Source organism: Enoplosus armatus, chromosome 7 (genome assembly GCF_043641665.1).
Source record: "Enoplosus armatus isolate fEnoArm2 chromosome 7, fEnoArm2.hap1, whole genome shotgun sequence".
Lineage (NCBI taxonomy): Eukaryota > Metazoa > Chordata > Actinopteri > Centrarchiformes > Enoplosidae > Enoplosus > Enoplosus armatus.
In genome coordinates, this window is record NC_092186.1 from 1,137,430 (window position 1) to 1,159,971 (window position 22,542).

General features: G+C 44.9%; 1 protein-coding gene across 1 annotated transcript in view; it reads right to left on the bottom strand.

Moving 5' to 3' along the window:
• Nucleotides 1-21,705, bottom strand: part of nfia (nuclear factor I/A) — a 149,613-nt gene extending 127,908 nt beyond the window's left edge. Inside the window, 1 exon segment of the mRNA XM_070908571.1 lies at nt 21,610-21,705. Within this exon segment, the coding sequence (XP_070764672.1) occupies nt 21,610-21,705 (96 nt within the window).
• Nucleotides 21,706-22,542: the final 837 nt, after the last annotated feature.

The following is a 22,542-nucleotide window of genomic DNA, read 5'->3' on the forward strand; positions in this document are numbered from 1 at the left end:
AAGCCAGTTTCCAAAACTCTGTTCTTCAGGGTTAAATCAAGTTCCCTCCAAACTTTTCCCCTAAATATTACAATTATACCACGGGCTCATCCACCGCGGGGAGGGGGGCGGGGGGGCAGACAAATCCTCTGTTGGCCGTCCAGATGTTTCAGCAACAAGCAACAACTGTCTGGTCCTCTGGAGGGCCGGCCTTCACATGTCACTCAGCTGTTTCTGAATCACACACCAACAACAGCTGAGACGCCTCTGATCCGAGCACGTTTCGTTTAATCATGCCTTTCATTTTGCTGCTGAAGTGTTTTTAAGTTTCTGAGGATCTTCTTTTGTTGAGATCCTGAAAAATAAGAAACGGTTTCTCATAATCACAACAGCAAACCACCGAAGACCTGAATATTTCCCTATGATGAATTATTGTCCCGTTATTTAATGATCTCAAGCCGTCCAAACCGTTTCTTATGATCACAGAAAATAAATCATGGAGAACCATTACGTTCGGCTGTCTGTATATTCAGGATGGAAATGTGGATTTCTGGGAGAACATTTTAATATTGTCATCCTGTTGCCTAAACAGGCAGATATTTCATGATAGATTATTATTCTGTGATCTCAACAAGCTGTCTTCCTGTGATCGAGGTCGGATCATTTTGCATGATGATCAATGGTGACACGCTCCTGCAGTCTGACCAAGACGTAAATGTGGAATTTAGAGTTTAGTTTTATTTCATTCAGGAGGACTGACCTTTGAGCTTCTGCCACAGGACAGTTTCTGCTGCCCCACATTAAAAGTCTATCTGGGTCATCTGTTTGCTGGACTGCTGATGATCCGACTCTCGTCACCTCTGAACCTTTTAAAGTTCCAGCTTTAGAGTGTGAAAAAGGAAAGCATTAAGCTCTGTTTACTGTATCAGATCTGTTTATTTCATTTTTTTGTGGAAACCCCTGAATCGTCTTCACGGTGTCCCAGTTATCAGTGCAACATGAGCCAAATGTGTTTGGGGAAACTGGTGTATGTCATGGAAGTGATGCAGAGAGGGGAACAGATGGGCTAAATTAATTATCCCATGTATGTTTAAGTAGAGAGGTATTTATTTGCGTGAGTGGCCGAGGGCTGGAATTAAACACAGGAGGAAAGGGAAAAAAGAGGGACAGGGGAGTACTTCCTTTTTAGCAAATCTCGAAGAAAAGCGACGTTTTCACAAGCTTGCAGCGATCGGGTTGCAACGCAGAGTGGTTTCAGGGAATTATAAATAAATCAGAGTCAAACAGGCGATCTGGACGGAGGAGGAGAGCTCTTTGTTTACGGCCGACTCTGGAGACCTGAAACGGACCCTCCGAATAAATAAATACCACCGCTACAGGAAGTTCAGCCGCTTCCCCTCAGGCCCAGTTTAGTTTTATTAGCTACAGTCCTGCAGAGATACCAAACAATGAGACCTGCTCCCCCACCGCCTCCCCTTCCCTCACCTCCTCCTCCTCCTCCTCCTCCTCCTCTGAAAGCACGTGTGCTGCTCTCTGGCTTCAGCAGCGTTTGTTCAGAAAACTCAAAAACTAAAAATGATCGAAAGGAACTTTTTTTAAAAAGATGAAAATTTGAGAAAAATAATAAAATTCTGACTTTGGTGGTTTGCTGCAGTAAGACATAATCATGAGATACCAAGTTAGAATTTTGACTTTGGCTGATAAGTCTGACTTATTCAGAGAGGTGCATTTCTGGACATTTCTAAGAAATTAATTTGTGATGCAATAAAAGCAGTTACCTGTAAATAAGTACAGACTGATTCACCTACAAGCACATTAGCATAGTAAGAACATTGCCATCATCTTTGGAAAACCTGTTTCAAAACCATTTTTGTTACATCCATGTTAGCTAGCCAAGTCTTCTGCTTCCCTACTTCTGTTGTCTCAAGTAGTCACAGTGAGCCATTGTTGTCCTGCATATATGTAATATAGATCATATATGACTGAAGTGTTCTTTACTTTTCAGCTAAAACAACAGATGAACGTCAGCAGGCTGTCTTGGAGAACATGTGCAGAGTTCTGAGTTGGACTAAACCCTCAAAGAACGAGATCTCGTTGGTGTCTCTCTGAAACTCAGATCGTCTGATCTCCTGAGAACTTAGCAACAGGACTAATATCTTTCAGCAGGTCTTCTCATTTACATACTGAGGGGTGACGCTGGACTCTTGTCTTTAGTGGAAGTTGAGAGTAAATTGAGACTAAAATCACTTTTATACTCTTCTCCTAACTCACTCTGATGACTGTGTGAACAGCCTCCCAACAAATGAATGAATCAATGGAGACTAACAGCACACCCACAAACACAACAAGAAAAAAAGAACAGATTTTTGTTTAAAAGTAAAACTATGAAATGTTGTTTTCTTGATAATAATTTATGTAGAAGTCTCTTTCTGTGTCCCATCGCACTCAAACATAACGCCACGGAAAACAAGTTGAACTTCATGCATGCATTCTTTAGGCTCTGTTAATAATTGAAGCACCAGGCCAGAGGCAGGTTTGCAGTGTGTGGGGGGGGGGGGGGGGGGACAGGTGTGTTCAGGGTGAGGAAGGGCAAGGGGAGGGTGAGAGGAGGAGGGCCCGGAGAACAACAGCTTGCTCTCAGCAGGGGTCCCGGGGAAGGAGCAGGTGAGGAGGTATCCATTGCACTGCTCTTACAGCGTCTACCTGACACCGGTTCAGAGAGGGGAGGTGAGGAGGAGGAGGAGGAGGAAGAGGACAGAGTGGGAGGCGTGGAGGCGCTCGCAGTCCAAAATATCAGGAAAGCACCGAAAGCTGGAAACCACCAGAGAGCTGCTCAGACCCCATATCTAACAAGCGGCACAGGAAACCAGTCCTGACTGTCAAAACTCTGTGACGGTTATTTGGTCGTACTTTTGGGGAGGAAATCACCAAACTCTTTCTCTCCCAATTCATCAACTTTACAGCTTTACACCTCACTGCACGGACCACAGTGGAATCATTTTCATGAGACACTGAAATGGTATAGTGACAGATGAAGAATCTGTATTTAGTGTGGATCAGTCACGTGTGGTCGGCCGCTGACGTCTCAGAGCTGCGTCCAAACATTTTATCAGCTTTCTAAACCGGGGTGCTAACAGGTAGACCAGCTCTATCCAGGACCCAGGACCCTCTATAACTCTGACGTTTCAGTCACTGAGAGGCTCATTCATTCATTTACAATAATGTTGAAAATACAAACTGAGAGAATGGTAGGGAATCTTCTTAGTGACTTAAATAACAAAAAACATAATTTACTCCTGAGAGTGTTTCCTGTCGTCCTGAGGATTTATAAAGAGAGAGAGAGATGTAACCCCGATGATGTCATCTGCTCAGATGAGGTAAACCCCTCTGTGAGACTGACACAGAGCCAGAGGTCAAAGGTCATGGGAGAGGACCCGCCCGGTCTGTTTGGAGAGAGTCCCCCAGCAGCCGTCATCACCTGTCACTCACAGATCAACGCGTTGTCTGTTAGTCTCTAATAATCCTTCACGTGACGCTCACATTCCTGTCTGAACAAACATCCAACTGTTCCACACTTCACCTAAAGGACTTCACTCAGGGTGCAGGTCTGGTCTCAGTGGGGGGGCGCAATGATTAAAACTTAAGAAACGACTGAATTATTCATGCCTTATGCCGACATTCACCAGTGTGAAAGTTTTAGATTTCTGTATCCAGACAAAGTTCTTGTGCTTAAACAACATTTGAGAAACGTGGCTTCTTTTGTTCAGTGAAAAAAGGGTCTTGTAGAGACAAAATCACCAGTATTTCAAAATGGAAAATTTCAAATGATACGCAGCTTTAGCTCGCGGCTCTCTCTAACCCTCTGCTGTTCTTGTTTGTGCCCTAAAAGCCGCCAAGCTGTGCAGGTGGTCTGGCTCAGATCCTGCTGAGTGGGCGGTACCCGAAGCCGGTCTACTGTCCTCCTGGATCCGTTCCTTCACTTGTGTTTTACAATCTACATTTTGTCATCATAACTTACTATACTATGATTTTCTGTTGTGAATCTATTCTGTACACACGACATCTACTTCCTGTCTGTCCGTCCTGGAGAGGGGTCCCTCCCTCCTCTGCTGCTCCTCCTGAGCCTCCTAACATTTTCCCCACTTAATGTTTTGTTTGGGAGTTTTTCCTCATTCGAATCGAGGGTCTGAGGACAGAGGGAGTCGTATGCTGTACAGACTGCAAAGCCCCCTGAGGCTGTGATTCATGTTATTGGGATATATAAATAAAATGGACTTGACTTTAATCTCTTGGAAAACATGAAAACTGTTTCTGGCTCTCTGATTGTACTACTATTACTTGTTTTTAATTGTTTGGCAGTCTGGTTCACAGCAAGACTTCAGGACAGAAAAAGTGTTGCATTAGTAACTATGCTAATTGTGTAAAAAATGGAGACAGGTTTAACCCCCGAAACTGAGAACTTGGGCCTAAAACACATTTACTCGCTCTTGTGAACGACTGTAAGTTTAACAAGGGTGGTCGTGGATGTGGACCTGCTGCATTATGATCCTACAGAGGGTCAAACGTCACAGTGCACTGACAGTGTTTCTGTGGCAGAAAGATATAAAAAGTGAAGGTTTTGTTTGGATCTAACCCTGCCGGACCCTCTGAAACTGAAGCCCGCTGACCTGCTGGTTTTGGTGCCAGGACTGAACTGCGTTTGTGATCTCCAGCTGGGTCTCTGCCTCTTCTGTTTTCTCCTCATTCACTGGATTAATTAAATCCGCTGCTCGCTGATCCCATTTCATTGTCCTCCGGCCTCTTTAACAGACCTCTCCATTCACCCAAAATGGGTCTTTTATGGGGCGGGCTCAAGTCTAAAACAAACTCCGGTGCTGAGAGTGTGTGGGAGCTGAAACGTGTCCGAGGTGGAGTGGGTGAAGGACAGGGACAGTTTGGTGGACCTACGCCTCTGAACCGCATGTTATAATATATAATGTGAGTTTGTTATTTTATGCCGACCACGCTGCTGGTTTCTGGGACTAATGCTGCCTTCAAATTCAAGGTCATATTTTCGACTTGATCTTTGAGTTGAAGGATGAACCATCTTGTTTTCAAGAGGGTCCTTGGTGGGAATGTGGTTTGTAAGTCATGTTGAAATTGCTAGACCCCCCAGGGGGATCTGGATTTTGGAACCACAAATTTGTCAGTAATGTTAGAAATTTGCACCACTAAAGTAAAATCAACTCAACCTGAAATATCAATATGAAATACTATTAGCAGAGTTTTGCTCCAGGGCCCCTAACAGGTTAATCCAGCCATGACGAAAGGTCATTTGAAGTAGAAGACTAAGAGACTAGACAAGTGGTCCAGAGGCTTGTCTTCTGGTCTGAAGTGACAGATCAGCGGTGAGTCTGAGAGGTAGGGGGAAGGAGATTTGCTCAAATCACTTCCACAAACAGTTCAACACTGCAAACGTCTTCTGCTGTTAGTCACATGATGTCGATCTCTTGATCTCTTCTTAAATTACAACTCCAAACTGTAGTTTCTTGTGTAATCAAAGGTCTATAAACTCTGGATGCCTCAGAGATGTTCTCAGGTTGCTGCAGTGAAATGTTCTCAGGTCCGAGCCTGAAGAACCCAGAGCTGGTTCTTGTTGAGGAGCGTTGTTGTTCAGAGTGTGGAGGGTGAGGCCTCTGCAGGCCTGCAGGGCCACGCTGGGACACCTAATCTGCTTCATTAATGCTCCCAGTCGACCATCAGCACCAAGCTCCCACAGTCCTCTCTGGTTTCAGCCCGTCCTGTCCGAGGCCTCGCTCACCTGCAGCTGTACCTGCTCGCTCACTGAACTGCAACCGTCACACTGGAAACACTGCCGCTACTAGAGCCTCAGAGTTTCCCCGTTCATATTAACATTCGACTGATGCAGACTTTTAAAGGACGATTCTGACACTTTTTTCAGCTGCACTTCCTTATTACTTATATATTTTTACTGATATTCAGTAATGTACTGCTTTACTCTAAAACTGTTGGGAGTGTTTCAAAACTACTTAGACCAGCATGAAACTATAAAAGTAGAAACCCACCGCTGCCCAATGAAAACACTTGATCTTCAAAATGTTTTAAGACTGCAAACAATAGATTTTTTTAAATAATCTAAGTTGGTTTTAAATGGGATTCATGAGCCTTAGAGGCTCGGCCACATAAATCCTCCTAATCTGTAATATGTTTTGTAAAATGATTAAACTTGGAGATAAGTGGTTTTCACGGGACAGTGATGAGAAGTGTGTTATTTATCAGTGTAATCCTGTCATGAAGCTGCACGTTATGTGACTAATCAGTAGGAATGGATCAGCTCCTCAGTCTAAAGACGTAAAATCCTTCAGTTGATCTGTTAATGGCTGCCGGTCCTGTGAGCAGAGTAAAGCCCCCCCATGTTTCTCCACTGAAACCAGAACCAGCCTGTTTGCCCTCAGCATGGCAAACGGAGGGAATCAGGACGGGACATGGAAACAATTAGGAACGTGCAGATGTACGGCTGATTAGCAGAGAGGATGGATCCAGTTTGGAAAAGCAGATCTGCGGCTTCACCTTCTGCAGGCCACACTGGAGCTGGACGGAGGCCCGAGTGTGTGTGTGTTTGGAAACTACAGACAGTGATGGAAGAAGTACTCAAATCTACAATCCAAGTAGTAATACCGCTATTAGAAATATTCCATTTTGCTTTAAGGCTTCCTCGTTCACACACACTGAGGAAGAAGCTTGGAGCTCTTCCTCAGGCGACGTGTTGCAATCCAGAGCAGCTGCCAATCCAAGCCTTCCTGTGTTCTTCATGCCATGAGATGCGTTTCCATCCACCTGTTTTTATCTATATTTTAAATGTGCGCAAATAAAACTCTGAGTGGAAACACTGAAAATCCCAAAACAGCTTTGCGAAAAGGATAAAAGATTTTGAGATGGAAATGTTGGCGTATCGATAAAAGTGCCGTGGAAACAGACTTGATGAATAAATGCTGGCGTACATGAAGCTGTGACTGAAAGTAAAGAGGTGGAAACATCAGATCTGATGGTGATGAGGAGGCTGAGGAGGCTGAGGAGACTAGAAACTGAAACAAGGTAAAGACTAAACACAAGCACTACAGTCCTCTAAGTAAAATGTGACACTTCTACTTGGTTCAGGTATTTTAGTTTTCCTCCACAAACACACAGTAACTGTATGTAGAGAGCATGTAACGGGCCGTGTGGCCTCCTGTTCCTCTCCCCCCCCCGTGGCGGATTAAGCAGGGAGCCAGCTGTAGTGCTGGGGGGTGAGGAGGGGGTGGACATGCTGCCATCGGCCTCTCCAAGGTGACCCCTGGCAAAAGCTGGCATCACATCTGTAGCCGAGCCCGGCGCGTCCTGACCGCCATCAGGCAGCACCAGGCTCCTCTGTGCCCCGACTGCCCTCCACGCTGCCCGGCTGGCAGGGAGGAGAGAGGGGCCTCCTGCTGCAAGAAGAGGGAGGAGGGGGGAGGAACGAGAAGGTAGGAGCATAGCAACCCTATCGTCAGGCAAGATCGCTGATATTAGACGATTCTGCAAAACCAATTATTGTGTTCTTTTTTACATTTTTACAGTTATTTCTTTCTACAAAATCTGTGCATGGCAGCTGTGGCACATAAAGGTCAGGACACTACAACACTGGGTTAAGGTCCAGGTATGGTATTTGCAACTACAACACTTGGTTAAGGTTAGGGAAAGACGTCAGCGTAAAACACATGCTATCGTTAATGGGTTCAGCATGCTGAAAACAAACTAGGTCACGTGACCTAGTCTGAACAACCAACAGCCTTTTGTCTAAAGGCAAAGTGCACTGAAAACGTATCCCATTGGACACACTGGAAGGTGGGCTGAAAATCCTTCCGTCACAGCCTCCTCCTGGCTGCATGACCCTGATCTCTCCACCAACTCTTTGTAGCCTCAATGCCACCAAACGAACAAATGTGGATAACAGCACTCTGTCGGTCTCAGTCTCTGCTGGAACACACTCAGGTGTTGAACTGTTCACATGAAAAGTGACAGAGGTAGCTGTGAGAAGAATGAAAACTCTCTCACCTCCACGCCTGAAGTAGGCGCCGTCATTGTCAGTTACAAGAAGTGTCTTCAGCGTGTTTGAATCACACTGAGCCCTTAACAGTTGGACTGTGATGGAACACGACCATCGACGTCCTGCATGAAAGCTGCCGGGCTACCCATGCATTCACCACCCCGACCTCCACACACTTCTACTACTACAACTACTACTGCTACTGCTACTACTACCTGCGTTGGCACTGAAAGTTGACACTAGATACATCCAACATAAGCAGAGTAAGCAGAATGAGACTGGGAGAGGAAGAGGATGCTGTGGGTGTCAGGAGGAGGAAGAGGGAGAAGAGGCTGGGGACAGGATGAGGGCTTGAGGAAGGCTAGGAGAGCATACATCCTGTCCATCATACCCACAGGAAGTATGGCTGTTGATTGTGCTAAAATATGTATTTGTATTAATGATAATGAAGGTAATTGGGTTCCTTCTTGTGTGTGCGGTCTCGTCTCAGATCTGATCGCTGAAAGACGTTTTCACACCAGCTGAACGAAGCTTAAAGAAAGAAAACACAGCAGAGTTCACAGGAAGTCTGCAGATACTGTACGTCGCTGTTTATCACGTTAAAGTGGATGACCCCCGAGAACCCTCGCAAGGACCCCTGGAGGTCCTGGGACCCCATGTTGAGCCCCACCAGATTAAAGGAATGGAGAGGACATACTCCCCTGTGAGTAGGTGCTTCCTGTGTGTGAGTGTGGGGCAGGGAGGGGGGGCGGAGCAGGCCGAGGTCTCCCTTGATGCCCCTACCAGCTGTTCGTCCTCCGCTCCCCCGGGGTGGGGGTGGTAGAGGAGGGGGTGTGGGGTCGGCGGCCCCCCCTGTCGGAGGCGTTGGCACAACGCGGCGACAGGCTCGGCGGGGTCGGCGGGCGCCCCGGACCGGACAGCCGTAAGTAATGGGGTCCTGCACGCACACAGGCACCTCTCTGAATCAACTTAATTAGATAAGGGAGGGGGGCGAGTGTGTTGGGGGGGGGGGGCTGGCCACAGGACAAACCTGAGAGTTTGTACACACACTGATAAAGAGGTGATCGCTCCACATTACTGCTAATGAATGAGTCCTTGGAGGTAGACGCTGACAAACACTCCTTCACATCCTTTAAACGGCCCTCTGAAGTCCAAACATATGGTGCCACTGTGACACTGTTTCAGCAGCTTACTCCTCTGAAATAATGTGATGCTCATTAATCCGTCTTCACATGGAGATTAAATGTGTAACTGGGGCGTCTTCAATGAATTAGTGAACAGATCGTGCTCCTGGATTACTTTCCTGTACTTCTCAAACTTCACACTTCGTGTGAAGGAGCAGTGAGACGACGCTGCTGATGCTAAGCTAAAATACTGCGCTGACTCGTTTACTCTGCTTTATGCAGATAAAGTGAAAGGAAAAACGACTTGGACCTCTACTTGAGCTGTCAGAGCACTACACCGCTCAGTCTGTGCATTTATTGATCTACAAGTCAACCAGGCTTCATTTGTTTCTCGACGTTACATTACTGCTGTAACCTTGAATGTTTATATGTATAAAAACGGTCACTTTTAAACCTACTTTCGCACTTTAAACCAGGTGTAGCTCGGTCTTTTTACCGACAAATTACTTCATTAGTTTGAGGTTTGGGATCTATCTTGGAGACAGAGCTGCTCTAAACACATAAAACTTCTGATTACTGGACATGTTGATGTGTAAAAGGTAGGCTATTATAAATACTCTTCAGGTAGTATGATGATTGGTTTGAAATCGCAGCTTGCATGTTGCAGATTTGGTGAAACTCATGTTTACACCAATTATATCAGCTAACTCCTGAGGGAAACATCTGCCTCTTTAGCTGCTAAATGCTCCACTACGTTCAGCAGCTCGTCTCTAACTGCGTCTGTCTGCTGTCTGCTGCTGAGCAGCTCGTGAACAGTGGCTTCATCAGAAAACAGCTGCTGCTGCTGGAAACACCGAGACTGAACCAGGCAGGAACCAAAACTAGGAGCTAAAAAAGACGCTGCAGACTTGGTGATAATTCTGTGTGTGTGGCTGATTCATCGTTAGTATGAAAATGAAAATGATGTTCCTGCTCTGCATGGTGGTGGACTCCATCCAGTCCGTGTTCCCGTCACACTGAGGGCTCTGCTCTCTAATCACACACTGCTGATGATATCCAAACATCTGGCTGCTTCACGTAATCCCTCCACCTCTAATCACAATGAACTGAGTAGCACTCTTGATTTTATCTCCATTTGTCTAATTGTTTAATCACTCAGATTGCTATTAAAGCATTAAGAGGTTAAAATGCTCAAACACCGTCATGGGGACGGTTGGGGGGGGGTGATGCGATTAAAGGGACATTTCACGGCGCTCCACAGCTGGTGTGATCTGTAGCTTTGATAGGAAATTATTCATTAGGACGAAGCCGTTAATGTTCAGTCGTGTCTGAACAACCTGCACTGTTGTATCTGAAGGTACATATGTAATGTTCACAGCGACAACACACACACACACACACACACACACACACCTGTTACCCTGAGCCCACCCAGCTGTGTGGTCCCTCAGACTATTTATTTTCTTTCTGAATGAGGGAGAGGATGGACCAGAACACTGACTTCTCGGCTGCCTTCATTATTTCTGTGCGCTCACAGCAGTATGATTTACGCTTTGTGGACAGGCTTTGCCCTGGGTGCTGCCCCTCAGGCTACATACAGGCTGCCTTAACCCTCTAAAATTGAAAATACAACATCACCAATATGTATCAGGTCTCAGTGAAATTAAAATTGATTTAGTTTTGCGCATTTATAAAACAGTGATTTATGGAAAGCACAATAACCAGTTTCATCATGAGGCCATTTGTTATTTGTATGATATTAATATTTAATGTTTTGGTTGAGACACCAGATAAGCGTCCTCCCTCTTGGGGACTCTAATGAGACTTTTTACACTTCCAAAAAGAGAAAAGAGTAACAAGGACGTTAGGGACACTGTTTCTCTGCCATTTTTCGAAGCACAGCAAAAAACTACTTTTCGAAAAAAGCATATGGGATGAAATGTGGCCAACTAGACTTTTGGGATTCTGGATTGATAACGATTGAGGATGATTTTTTCTTTACACAAAAGCACAGTCTGAGTTATTTTAACAGGAAGGAAAATATCCAAGAAAAAGCTAAATCCTGTGAATGCAGAACTGCTGAATCTCCTCGGCTGCAGGGCGGGGATGGCTGCCTGACAGAACAGGTGATATTTACGGAGAAAAAAAATGGCAAAAATCCATTTCTGCCAATCGAGTAAACAGCAAACACCCAGCGATGCCTCCCTTTAACTGAAGACTGACACCTCTGCTGGCAGCCAAACACCGAATGGCTGGAGACCAAGAGCTGTGTAGCACGAAGAGGAAGATCACTCCTCAGCACACACACACACACACACACACCAAATACCAGATGGCGTTTCTGGATTCTGTTTCCTTTTTTTTTTCTTTCCGTTACAATCACAAAAGAGCGAGTGTGTAAAAGCACAGACACACAGCGACACTCAAACACTCAGAGTCTCTCATATTAAAGATTTGTTTTGTCTTATACACACATATCTGATCAGACACGTTTAACAAAGACGTCATTAAAATGTGTTTCTGTTTGAGTGGTTTATATTTAAAGTTATTCCATTTCCACAACTGAATCCTTTTATTTCTGTCAGTTTCAGACTAAAACCTCTGCTAGGCTCGCAGCTGACAAACGACTGAAATCCATCCAGTCAGGCCAGCTTGCAGCATCTGAACTGGAAAGCTTCCACCAGGCAGGTTTACCTCCTTTTGAATGAGAGAAGCTGCTTCAGTCGGCCGGTCGGACGCACAACAGTTTCAGTTTGAGTACCTGGTGCTGAATGTGAGGTTGCCAAACGTCTGAAGAGTCACTGAGAAACCTCACAGCTCTGGACTCTTCATTCAGTGTTTTTGTCATCATTGGTTATGATACATACGTGTAAAACTAGACACAGTTCAAGTTTTTGTTTGTCTGACTGTATTCATCGCCTCATGAAACGTTTTAATCCTGGTTCAACCATGTGAAGCACTTTGAAACTTTGATTAGAAAAGTGCTGTGTGACTACAACGCTGGTAAAACAGGGTTATGGTGCTATAAGTCGAAGCTGACAAAAGACTGAAACAGAAAGGAAGCTCACTTTGTTTAACAGACATCTGCCACCAAACACACACAACATCACAGTAAAACATACGTCTGCTGATATTCTATATTCTTCATGTTCAGACTCAAAGCAGCAGTGAATGTTTCTGACAGTACTGTCATTATTATTATTATTATTATTATTATTATTATTAACACATCAATGAGCCACACTGTTGCACTGGGTGACATGTTCCCTGGTTTATTTTTGTGGATTCATCCGCTGCTGAAAATAGTCCTCAATAAATGCACTATTTCCTCCTGTTAGTTTGACAAAAACTACAGGGAGCAGCTGTTTGTGGGAATGACGGAGCCTTTTGAAACATGAAACTATATATTTGTGAGGAGTTTTTTAAGATTGACGTCTTCAGTAGGAACCAATGGGCTGAGAGCCACAGACAGGAAGTGAGACAGGACTGAGAGACAGACTGACAGGTTGCTGGTTTGAGTCTGCAAAAATCTAGAGTATCACCTGCCTTACCATCTAACAGTTTGGGAACGGGAGAGGGCCTTTCAGAGATAATATCCTCATCATCATCATCACTGTCCTATTGTTTCTCCTCCCAGCAGGACGTCCACCACACACACACAAAACAACAACCGACCGGCCTGAAGAAGAAGCAGCTGTCTTGGCTGGTAGCCATGTTTCTCCAGGGAGGAACAGACATGGAGCAGGAGGTAGAGGAGGAGGAGGAGGAGGAGGAGGAGGAGGAGGAGGAGGACAAAGAGGGGGTGATGAAGGGGAGGAAAAGGATGAGGAAGAAGAGGACAAGCAGAGAGTTGGAGATGAATGAGGAGAATGACAAAAGGAGGAGGAGTTAGAGGAAGAGGAATGAGGGGAGGAAGAAGGGAACACACCTCAGAGTCCCTAACTTACTTAAATAATGTAAAAGTAGTGAAACCAGTAAAAGGTCAACATTTTAAGAAACTGAAACTGTACTGAAACCTTCCAACAACTTGAATCAATCGATCTCATCAAGTCTCACCTGAATTTATGATGCAGCAGCTTGTGTGTGTGTGTGTGTGTGTGTGTGTGTGTGTGTGTGTGTGTGTGTGTGTGTGAGGGTATCCTGTATCTGTGTTTGTTTGATGGCGAGGCGTCAGCAGCAGGTCAGAGGCCAGAGAGACGGATGATCCTCCAGATACAGTAACACACTCACAGTCAACAGTAAACACACACACACACACACACACACACACACACACACACACACACACACGTTGTTTACATCAAGCTTTCACGTCTCCTGTGATTCAGATCCAAAGACCTCCTGAAGATAAGTCCTCTTAGTCTTTCTGTTTAATCCCTGTTGATTGGTCACTGAGTCGTGTCTTCTGTATTTTTCCTGGGAAACTTCGCCTCATGTCAGGAAAACTTCTGCGTAGCTCATGTATATTTAAAAAATATTCATCTGCTCTAACATCCTCCTGAGATTGAAATCTTCTGTGCATATTAAAAACATATTATTTTAACACATTAACTTCTGAGCTGTGTAACTCCGTTTCTCTCTCTCGACTTCAGTCTTACAGGTGTTCACGTCCACATCAGGTATCAGATCAGAACCAGTCCACCAGTAAATAAGGCACAGTACTCTCACAGGCAGGAATCAGATGGATTCAGCATTGTTCCTGCCCCTCCTTAACCGTCTGGACTGACTCCAGACCAGTTTGTCTGTTTTCTCACACAAAGCTCCACCAGCTCCTCCTCCATCTCTGCTGTTCAGCAGCCAGAGAGCGAAGCTGCTGCCAAACCCACCAGCAGGTAGAGAAAAGTGCTGTACAGCTGCAGCAGATCCACCTGCTCACAGATTCATTCAGGTTTACTTCAGAGTGCAACCTTAGAAATTCAGTCTCGTAACGTCCTGAGAAGAGTGCTTGAGTACTTTCATCTCTGTGTTTAGCATAGCTTAGCATAGACTGTAAGCATGTGGAATCACCTCCCGGTAGAGTCCGGACAGCAGAGATAGCACAGCGCTCGACACCCCTGTCCACATGCTTCAGTCCCAATGAAGGGGCCGTGTCTTGCGGGCCAAACTGGGTCGTGTTCTCACCTCCACACAGCTGACCCAGCACAGCGTGAGGTGGGTGTGAATGTCGGATGTTGGTTTTGGAAAGTTACAGAAATGATCGAACACACGTCAGAAATGTGTGCAGGGAGGAGGTTTCCAAAGCTACTCGACCGTCTGACAAGCAGTTCTGACAGAGTATACTGGGCCCTGCATGCTGCAGCATACACTGATTATGATTAACAGACAGCTCTTCCAACTTTGTGTCAACATGACATGATGATGTCCCCCATGCACAAAGCAGCTCCAGTTTGGAACTTGACTGGTCTGCACAGAGTCCTGACCTCAACCCCATCCAAAACCTGCGGGATGAACTGGAACACCAACTGAGAGACAGACCTGATCACCAACATCAGTATCGTGTAATACATCTTTGAAACACAGTGGACTTTTAGGTGCACAGTTTGGGTCATAAAGTCAATGCTTCACCTTAGACTCCACCTCCCCCCAAAACCCCCAAAACTACAAAAGTGAGACCCTGACAGTAAGAAATAAAGAGGCTGTGTTGGTGCTCAGCTCTCTCTCAGGTCGGCTGGGTTTCCCTTCAGTCGCCTCTGGCTCAGCTTTCCCTCCCTAAGTCCAGCAGCACAGCAGCGGATATTACAGCCCGGAGCCTCCACTCACTTATTGGACCGAAAAAAAAAAGAAAAGAAGAAGCTGCAGAGCCGACCGCTCTGTTCAGCATTAGAGGGAGAATCACAGCTCGCAGCACCTGGTCAGGTCATCCTGCAGCACCGGACTTCAACACACTCTAAAAACTAAAAGCTGAAGAGGAAAGCAACACGTACACGTGTCTTCTGTCCTGAAAGGCCTCAAAGGACCAAAGATTTAATATAGAAAGTAAAAGTTAAACCTGACAAATGTTGGACTGATGGCTGTTTGGTTCACTTTGTTACTTGTGATTAAAATGTTTGTTAAAATACTTAATGAATACATTTGACTACACAGAAAAGGAAAGAAAAGACAGATAAAGGGATATGAAAGGAAAGACAGACAGAAAGGAAAGATAAAGTTAAAGAAAGCAAAGGAGGAACAGGAAGGACATTAAAGGAAAGGTAAAAGGTGACAGAGGAGTGAGTCATGTCCGTTGGCTGGTGACAGCCTGAGACACACCGGGAGCTCGAGGACTCAATGTGTCCTCACACTTTCCACACCACAGGATGACCACAGGAGGACGAGAGACTGCCAGGACGAATGGACAGAGAGAGAGAGAGAGAGAGAGAGAGAGAGAGAGAGAGAGAGAGAGAGAGGGGTGGGCAAGCGAGCACGCCATGCTCAGGAAGTTCAAGCAGACAATTCTAATCCCCCAATTTCCTCCTCTCTAATCATCTCTACCCCGCTTCATGGCCGTCTCCAAATTGGAAACATCTTCTGCACAATATGACACTCCCTCTGTAACACACACACACACACACACACTCGGGAACACATAACCTTCCTGTGTCGTCTCAGTGTGACTCCGTGCTGAAAAGGTAAAATTAGTGTGAAAACGTGAGTCACTTCCATCAGCTGATCAAACTATGAGTAACAGCAAGGTCACGTCTTTTCATTAAAAGGAACAGAACGACATTTTCTGCTCTGATGAGAAGCCGGATATCATGAAGTCTGCGTGTCCAGTACAGAGACAGGTCCGGGAGATGTTTAGCCTAGCTTAGCACAAAGACTGGAAGCAGGGGGAAACTGTTAGCCAACCCCCTCCACACCAAGTGTGTCTGATGTACATGAAAGATGTTTAAGGAAGAACTGGGGAACTGGACGCAGTGACTGCAGACAGCACCTCTGACTGGCTACAGGACGGCTTGCTAACGTGCTGCTGACGCTGCACTTCCTGTGTCGACACGTGTTACAGGTAAAACCTGACACTTAACATGTAGGCTGATATTGGAGGTTGTTGTAGTGACTGTAGTGTGACGCAGTATTTCTCAGGAGTCTTGGTGAGGTGTATTAGTGTCTGCTTTAATACAGCCACACATGCTTTGGCTGCCCTGCCCTCTTTTAGCAACACTCTTCTACATTTCCATCCCAGTTTAAGTCATTTTGAGACTGGCTCTGTGAAACAGCCTGCATGTTGTTAGTGAACAATCAAATCAGAGGTTCCTTCACTAATGATTTTGAATCATCTACTTGTAGGTTACAACTCTGGTAGAAGTCCAGTCCTGAGATGGGATCTGGACTTGTGTTGTCAGAAATCTTCACCCTTTCACGTCCAACACAAACTACTTCCAGCGTCTGTGTCTCCTCTGCTGATTTCTACCGACCTCATTAACGTTCATGTTTAAACTCGGTGTCTGTCAGACTCACAGAGCAGTCCGACCCTCCTCCGAGAGTCTGGCTAATGAACTGGACCTCACACAGACCGCAAACACAGAGCCGAGCCACCGTCAGTCTGCTACGATCCACTGATCCACAGAGCCGAGTTTTAATTTTGTTTTATCTTAATGTTTCTTTTCTTTATAGTAATTAGTTCTGTAGGTGACTGTTTCCTAATACTTACATACAAGGGCTAGACTAGACAAAATAAAAGGAACACCCGGACAATGAATCTGTGTTTCCACCTTTACATGTTCAGTTTGCAACAAGTCCTCCAAACTAAACAACCATACATGTGGTTAATTTAAGGCAACGCGGACTACATGTTAATGTTAGAGAAAGCTGTGGTCATGGTTAAAAGAAACCAACACTGACTGTTGCTGGGAAACTGAAAAGAAAATCTCTGGTGTGAAAGACAGACCCTTTGCTGACCCATCCACCCTCCTCCCTCCTCCCTCAGAGGTTTTGTGGAGCTATGATGTCACGCTTTGCTTCTGAGGGACAACAGTCATAATTCACATGAGGTTTGTTTCACGTGTTTCAACAAACAACCAAAACTATCAGGATACTGAGACTTAAACACTGAGCATATTGTGTACTTGTACTGCACAAACTTCACGTCCAAAAACTCAAAGTGACGAGCTCCATTTGGAGGTAGCATAAAACACACTCTTCTTCTCCTCCTCGGATAAAATGCACATTGCAACCACAACTTAGCAGAGTGTCGCCTGTTTAACATACAGCCTGAATAACAACGTGACAGTCGGTGAGAGGATGTGAGAGAAGGAACAACAGATGAGAAAGATGCTGTTCTTATAACTGATCAACCGAGCATCGTTTCTTTAAATGCTGAGCACAGTACGAGTGTTTAATATACGCCAGTATTTGCTCCGTCTGTCTGTAATTTAGACACCTGATTATAGTGTGGGGTATCTGTGGGTCATATGGGACAAATCATTTTTAACAATATGAGAAAAAACCCTCCCATATTTTATAAAGTCTTGGTCAGCAGATCAGAGTCATTGAGGGAAATAAAACATAGCAGAAAGTCGACATATACGGTTAATTGAAAATATTTGAATAAGATGACTGTGTGTAATATAAGCAGATGTCAAACATCCTAAAAAGTAAATAATAAAAATGACATAGCAGAGATGATGAGCCCAACTGAGGTGGTTATTTATTATTTGAACGTGCAGAGACAAATTCTCTCACAAGACAAACACACTGGACAGATATGTATATATCAAGAAAGTGTGTGTGTGTGTGTGTGTGTGTGTGTGTGTGTGTGTGTGTGTGTCACTGACAAATGGATTATGGGGCCATCACTTGTAGTGCTGCAGAAATCCCGTTAACCTGTGGTGAGCGAACACTATGCACGCAGCAGCAGCAGCAGCAGCAGCAGCTGCAGCGCCCGTCATCCTCTCACAAACCTTTGCTTGTTTTTTCCACATTCAGATGAATTTGACTTGCAGCCTGCTGTGTCTCCTGTTTCAGCTCCACAAGATTACATGCCAATTCTGATGGGTTTTGAACCTGTTTATGCTTTTTTAAAATATTTATTTAAACAAATATAATTTACAAAATGACAGTGACCTCACACAGGGTCCTGACCCCGCAGAGGGAAGCAGCTCCATTATATTATTATTACACTTCTTCTCCTCTTCTAGTTGTTGTTTTTAAGTCGGTCTGTTTGGCTCTCTGGCTTCACACTGTTGCATTAAATGTTAATATTAATACGATCTGATTACACTGGAGTGTGTTTACTGTAGTTCAGCTGCAGACGAGTCGTCAGTGTGCAGACTGGTTTCACAGCCATCTACTGTGAAAACACAGGCACAATATATACAAACTGGCAGCGATTCAACTGTGATTATAATGTGTTTCATTTTAATATAATTGTACTGGATGTGTAGCGATGCAAAGAGGCAGGAAAACATTGAGGGATTAAATGTTAAGATTTGTTGGTATAAACAGAATGGAGGGAAAATGAAATGTTAAAGACAAAAACAGGCTGAGGGAATGAATTAAGAGGAGGCACATTATTATTTTATTATTATCATCATTTTTATGTATAAAATGAGGATCACCTGGGTGCAATAAAACATGCATTAATGCTTGCTTTTATATTTATTGTAGATGTACATTTTAGATTTGTGTGTGTCGCTTGTAGCTTTTCAAAATACCAGCAGAGAGAAAATGAAGTTATGATGCAAACAGTGTGAAAATATTTTACAGAATGATATACATTAAATATTTCAAAATGATGTTTAAAAAATACTACATCATTTTTCATGGTTTTCAATGTAAATAACAAAACTGCTTCAGTTTGGGACCATTAATATCAATATTAATATATTAACTGAAGACAACAAATTAAATAATCAAACCGCAGTTTTCAGCGCGGTTTTGTGGAATTAGACAATATTTAAATATAAATGAGATTAAAAAACTAAAATCCATTATAACACCAAATTAAAAACTGATCTGTTTCCCTGAAATAACCCGACGGAAATCATCTGGAATCATCACAGCTGCTTTTTCCGTTTTAAGCAGATAATCCTCTTTGTGCTTTCAGCCACTTTAACCTTTTCTGCTGCTTCAGACTGTCGGACGGATTTACGTGGACTAATTAACCCGCTAGGATCATTTAGCAGAGGAGCACCAGCGACATCTCAATAAAATATACAGTTTGTAACGGGTTTATTTATTACTGATAAAATGTTTGAATTTCATAGAAAAGAGGAGATTTTCTTTATTTTGTTTGCCTAAATACAAGAATCTTACTGTACAGACAGCTGGTTCCTACAGTATACAGAAGGCACTGTACCTGGAAAATAACAAACAAAAAAACTATTTAAATAATTTGAAAGGACAAGAAAGATTTTAGATTTTATGTCCAAAAAATATTAATTTTACTGTCATTTCCTTAAATCTGATTGTATTTTCAATATTAGAATGATTTTACGGTGCAGTACTACAACATTTTATTTGTTTCATTGTTTTGTCAAGTCTATACATGAAGCGTTGAAACATTAAAAAATAAGTACAAATAACCTAAATAATAAAAGTGCAGTTAGATCAAGCTGTTTTAACTGACACCCTGAGATAAAGGGATATTTTTAAATTCATATTTTTTTAAAATACCATCATCAATTCAAGTTATACCCTTTTAAACACAAAGAGTATACATTTATGGATTGTAGTGCATTTAATGTAAAATTTAAAATCAGATAGTCGAGCTGAAAGTAAAAAGAGACGACAGAGAATCTGACTGCAGCAGCTTCATCTGATTTACGTCCTATTTGAGACACTTTATGTGACAGAGACTCAACAAAGTGAAGTTATCAACCACAACAGTCCACACACCGACGGTTCACCGTGTGCCCACGGTGACGCCTTACATTATAATCATTTAAATTCATTAAAACAAAAACACATCAGCACTGTGAAATTTTACTCAACTATAAAATCATCCTGAAATAAAGTTTTCTTCCCTAAATATGTAAACATGACTGTTCACCATCAAACCTCTTTTTAAAGGAATAAAACCACCAAACAAACTGATCATTTTCAAAATAAAATGCTCCTTCAGCCGAGCTGGCCGGCACATTCAGACACATACACACACACACACACACACACACCGGGGAACAAACCCCCCCCCACCACCAACCGAGCCCCAACACACACACACACACACACACACACTCCTCGGACCCTGAGCAGACGGCCACGGCGGCCGGCAGAGTTAAAGACCATCCACGGGCTGCCAGCCACCGTCCTGCTGCTGCCGGTGGGCTGGACGGTGAAAGTGTGTGTGTGTGTGTGTGTGTGTTTAAGGGACGGGGGGTGGTGGTTTTGGTTTGACCGAGAGGAATTCACAAAGTTCACGGTCCTGTAATGGAGAGGATAAAGCCGCCTTTGTCTCTTTGGCAATACAACTCTTTTTATTCAGGCTGGAGGAGAGGAACCTGCAGCGCCAAAACTCTGCATCGATCCACCAAAACTCAGTGCGCGGCGTCCCGGCCGGGCCCACACTGGGAATACGGTGTTAAATGCAACGGCGACAGTAATAATGAGCTGTCCTCTAATGAACTCGCAGCTCTTTCATCTCTCTGGCTCATTTGGACGGCCACAATAGACTATTGTGAACCACCAAAACTCCCCGACCCCCTCCTCGTCTCTCAGCGGAGTCACCAAACTCCCCTCAACCCCCGTCTGTCTGCCAGCTTCTCCCTGCTCGGACTTCACCCCCCTCCCATCCCCTCCATTCTCACAGCCACCGTAGCAGTGACGGGGGTGTCAAAGGTCGGCTGGCCTCGCTGACCACGACAAGCTGCTAAATGTGGCCCGGCGCTGCAGCCGGAGCCCCGGCGTGTCCCAGGACACCACCGCTGAGAAGGGTGAGAGTGAGAGGGAGGGAGGTGGGGTGTTTGCTCCCTGGTGCGATGTAATTGCCACAGCGGCGGTGATGTGTCAGAGCTCAGCAGCCGAGCGCGATGTTCAGCTTTGGTATTTCTCGGAGAGCGCACAGAAACAAAGCAGGACTTTCTGCGTGTTTTCACACAAGTTTCCTGTTAATTAGACGGAACCAGAGCGGGGAGGGAGGGGGGGTAAAGGATGACAAGGGGAGCCTCAGCGTCACGACAGCAGAAAGAAGGAGCAAACCCCCGGCCGCGGCTGCAGACCTGAGCTGGCACCCGTCCGCTAACGGGACGCCGCGGAGACAAGAGACAAGAGAGGGGAGCACAGCGAGGGGGCGGCGGAGACGGGACGCTGACAGATAGAAACAACAAACAGTCCGAGCGGGTCACAGATCCAGGAGCTTTCTGGAAATAAAACACAAAGCTGCTGTGTGGTGCGCTGTTCCTGAAAGCTCAGCCACAAGAAGGAGGAAGAGAAAGAGGAGGAGGGAATGTTCCTCTTTTGGTTGAAGAAAAAGGGAGGAAGGAGAAGAAAGGAAGAAAAAAAGAAAATGTTGTGCCAACTTACCATCCACCAGGTCCTGGCTGAGATGTCGTAGCAGAGCTGCCATTTGATGGAGCCTTCCGAGGTTTTCCCTGCCATTACGCTGTCAGCAAGCTTCATCTGATGCGAGTGCGCTCACCGGAGATAAGACACCTAATTGAGAAAACATTTGCACTGGCATGTTGGGCAACATGTAGACCGCTCCATACCATATGGAATCATGGGTAAAAAAAAAAAAAAGCTCCTTGACAATGAACCAATCTCATGCAGACCCCGTGGCAAGGTGAGCGGCAGTCATCTGCTCAGAGGAAAAAAAACACACACCCCCTCACACACACACACACACACACACACAGGCTCTCACACACACACACACACACACACACAGCCGAGCAGAATGATGAGCCTTTTTTCCGCATCGCCGTGCGCCTCGGGTTGCTTCACCCTTTTTTTTTTTTTTTCCTCCTCTGGTATAATTAGGGCTTGTTCTTCATTATCACCATCATCATCATCATCATCACCAGGAGCAGGAGAAGAAGAAGAAGAAAAAGAAGAAGAAGAAGAGGAAGAGGAAGAGGAAGAGGAAGCTCGGGCTAAACTGAACTGAACTGACTCCAAACAACTTCTACTGCTTTTTGATGGTCACTTTAATGGGACGGAGGCAGGTAGAGAGAGGGAGAGAGAGGGAGAGAGAGGGAGAGAGAGAGAGGGCAGAGGACTGAAGCTCGACGGGGCGATCAGTCCTTCGGACACATGGAACTGCTTACACACTATCATGCTATGTTTTGTTTTGGGTTTCCATCCTTCCTCCCCCCCTTCTCCCCTGAATCCCTCCATCCTCATCCCTCCTTCAGCAGAAGACTCGTGTGTTTTGGCATAAATACCTCCAGACTGAAGGGTCCTGTGGAAGCCCGGAGAGGAAGCAGACCGGTGCCGCTCACTCTTCACGCTCCATGA